General features: G+C 55.1%; 1 protein-coding gene across 2 annotated transcripts in view; it reads left to right on the top strand.

Annotated features, from left to right (window-relative positions):
• Positions 1 to 206: 206 nt before the first annotated feature.
• Adnp2 (ADNP homeobox 2) overlaps positions 207 to 2,601 on the top strand; it is a 32,102-nt gene continuing 29,707 nt past the window's right edge. The window contains exon 1 of one of the 2 annotated variants that reach the window (XM_029554155.1): positions 207 to 566. In XM_029554155.1, coding sequence (XP_029410015.1) covers positions 392 to 566 — 175 coding nt within the window. In that variant the 5' untranslated portion in view covers positions 207 to 391. The remainder of the gene's footprint in view (positions 567 to 2,601) is intronic. The other variant, XM_008849246.3, reaches the window with a different exon arrangement.

Here is a 2,601-nt window from a genome sequence, read left to right as displayed (position 1 = left end):
GCAAGATAGTATCCTCAGGGCTGGCTTCCTATTGGCTTGTAGGAATGGGCGGGGCCACCCACTAGGCTGCCACTACCTCCACCCCCATTCCATGCAAACCAAGTCAGAGGTCTAGTGAGCTCATGTGATTGGTCACGTGGTTGATGACGCACTCTCCCCACCCCTTGATGACGTCATCACTAACTCAACCTCTCTCGAGAGCTTGCCCAGAGGTGGTGGAGAGGCTGGGCTGCCGTCCACAGAGACTGGAGGGTGCAGGGGAGGGGGCTACGGCAGGCCCCACCCCCTCCAGAGCCTCGAGGCCCGCGGGGTCCAGGGGCCCGAAGGGGCCCGTGGGAAGCGCCCAGGGGTCCCCAGGCACAGTCTGCGCCCATTGGCTGGCCGCTTCGGCATGCAAATAAGGCAACGTCACTTCCTGAGGCAGCTGAGCGCCATCTTCTCTTTCTGGAGCGCGGGAGGAGGGACGGGCGCGGGGCGGGTGCGGGCGGGGGTCCCGCCGCGTAGGCGGAGGACGCGGCAGTGTTGCGACGGCGGCGGGACGCGGCGCTTCTCGCGCCCCGCGGTAGGTACGACCGGCCCGGCCCGTGCTGCCCCGGCCCATCCCCCGCGGCCCCTGCGCCGTCCACTCCTCGGCCCGCCCCGACGTCCCCACCCCGGCCCGCGCGCCGTCCCCACCGTGGCCCGCTGTGCCGTCGCTATCGCGGTGCCTCGGGAATCCGGGACGTTCCAGTGCGCTGCTCGGGCCCCGACGCGCCGGCCCGCCCGCTGGTCACGTGGGAGCGGGGCCGCCCCGGGGGAGGGGGAGGGGCGGGGACGGAGGACGGGGAGGACGCGAGAGAGGACACGGCAGAGCCGGGGGACGGGCGGAACTGGGGCACCGGGAGGGTGGACCGGGAGGGATAGGGAGAGGGGGTGGGGCAGGGACGGGACGCCGGCTTGGTGTGGGAGAGGCCGGGTGGGAGGGTCGGAGACCCCGCCACCCCCGGCGAGGTGTGACGTCGCGGTGCCGGACAGGGCGCCCCTCTGCGTCCACCCGGGGATCTAGCCGAAGCGCTGTGGATCTGCCCGCTGGAGAGTATGGTTCTCCTAGAGGTGGGACGGATGGCAGGATGCAGGGCATGGAGGGGATGCTGGGTAGGTTGTGTCCACACCTGAAGCGTTTTCCCGGAAGGAAAGGAACAGCCGAGAGCAAATCCCTGTCTCTTCACCCATGATATCGATGAATCCATGACTGATGAACAGATGGCAGGAAATTGGAAATTTAGCTTTGCACCTGCCACAGCAGAGTGACTTGAAATAGTTATTAGTCTCAAACTTTTTCTACACAAACGTTTGGCCTAAGAACATAAGGAAAGTGCCAATTCAAGTGCAGTATAGTTGTAAAGGAATACATGCTAAAATGTCCTTAATTTGAATCAAGACTTGCTTGAGTGCAGTTAAAATTCAGATGAGAGTAAGTGACTACTCCCGTATAGGTAACCTACGGGGTAGATTGGTGCTGATGGAACCTTGAAGAAGGATGTTGAAGGCGCATATCTGTTCTATCTATTGAGGGCTTGGACCAGTCTGGTCGGATGTGGAGGTGGGAGACAGGAACATATGTAAAAGGTATTTATGAAAAGTGCATGTTCAGCTTTGGTTGGAAGACATGCGTATGGAGCTTGTCTAGAGATTCTGGGAGGGTTGGCCACATGACCAATGTTTTGGGTAGATAGGGACCTTACTTGGAAGATAAAATTGAGGCAATGGTCCTTAAGCCAGGATACATAAGCACAGATCTGTGCTTAGAAAGGATGGGCAGGAAATGAGGTCATTTCTTGCTATTGTAGGTGTCTAGTTGGGAAGGGGGAGGACTGGGATCATTGGTTTTGGGGAATGAGGACAGTTACAGCAAGAGTTTTAGCTTAGGATTTTGAGGACACCATTTTAATTTGAAATCAAGTTTGCAATATACTATTGATACGTTTGTGATTGCCCACACCTTTTTGAGGTAAATCCTAACTGCCCGAAAATCCTTTGGCTGTCATTGACCCTGCTAGTTAAGAGAAAGCAGGATGATGATGGTCATGTGGCTAGCCTGTGATCTGAGCCCAGATTTTCTGAATCTTTATGGAAATTTCCCAAAGAAAGTCCTGTTTTTTTTTTTTTTTTTTTTTTTTGGTCTTTTTGAGACAAGTCTCCTTGTAGGTAGTCCCAACTGGCCTGGAACTCACTATGTAGACCAGACTGGCTAGACTTGGAGTCACAGAGATCCACCTGTCTCTGCCTCCCAAGCGCTGGAATTGGATTAAAGGCCTGCACCACCACTCCCAGCTAAAAGTCCTGTGTCTTATTAGTTGAGATAGTTCACTTAGTTTTTGAGAGTTAGATAATAGTAAACTCATAGTACTTATGTGTTTGTCATTTATTGTGACAGCTGCTCATGAAGTAGAATCCTTGATGTTTCACAGGTGGAAGCAACTGAGGCCCAGGGAGATTAAGTGGTTTGCCAAGGTTACCCAGCTGATAGATACATGGTGGAGCTGATTTCACTCAGGCAAAAACTCCAGAACCTGTGCTGATGACCACTGTGCAGTGCTACCTCTCAAGAGAAATAATCTT

The sequence above is a fragment of the Nannospalax galili genome, unplaced genomic scaffold, assembly GCF_000622305.1.
Source record: "Nannospalax galili isolate Female #2095 unplaced genomic scaffold, S.galili_v1.0 scaffold1805, whole genome shotgun sequence".
Taxonomy (NCBI): domain Eukaryota; kingdom Metazoa; phylum Chordata; class Mammalia; order Rodentia; family Spalacidae; genus Nannospalax; species Nannospalax galili.
This window is presented reverse-complemented; position numbering and strand designations above follow the sequence as displayed.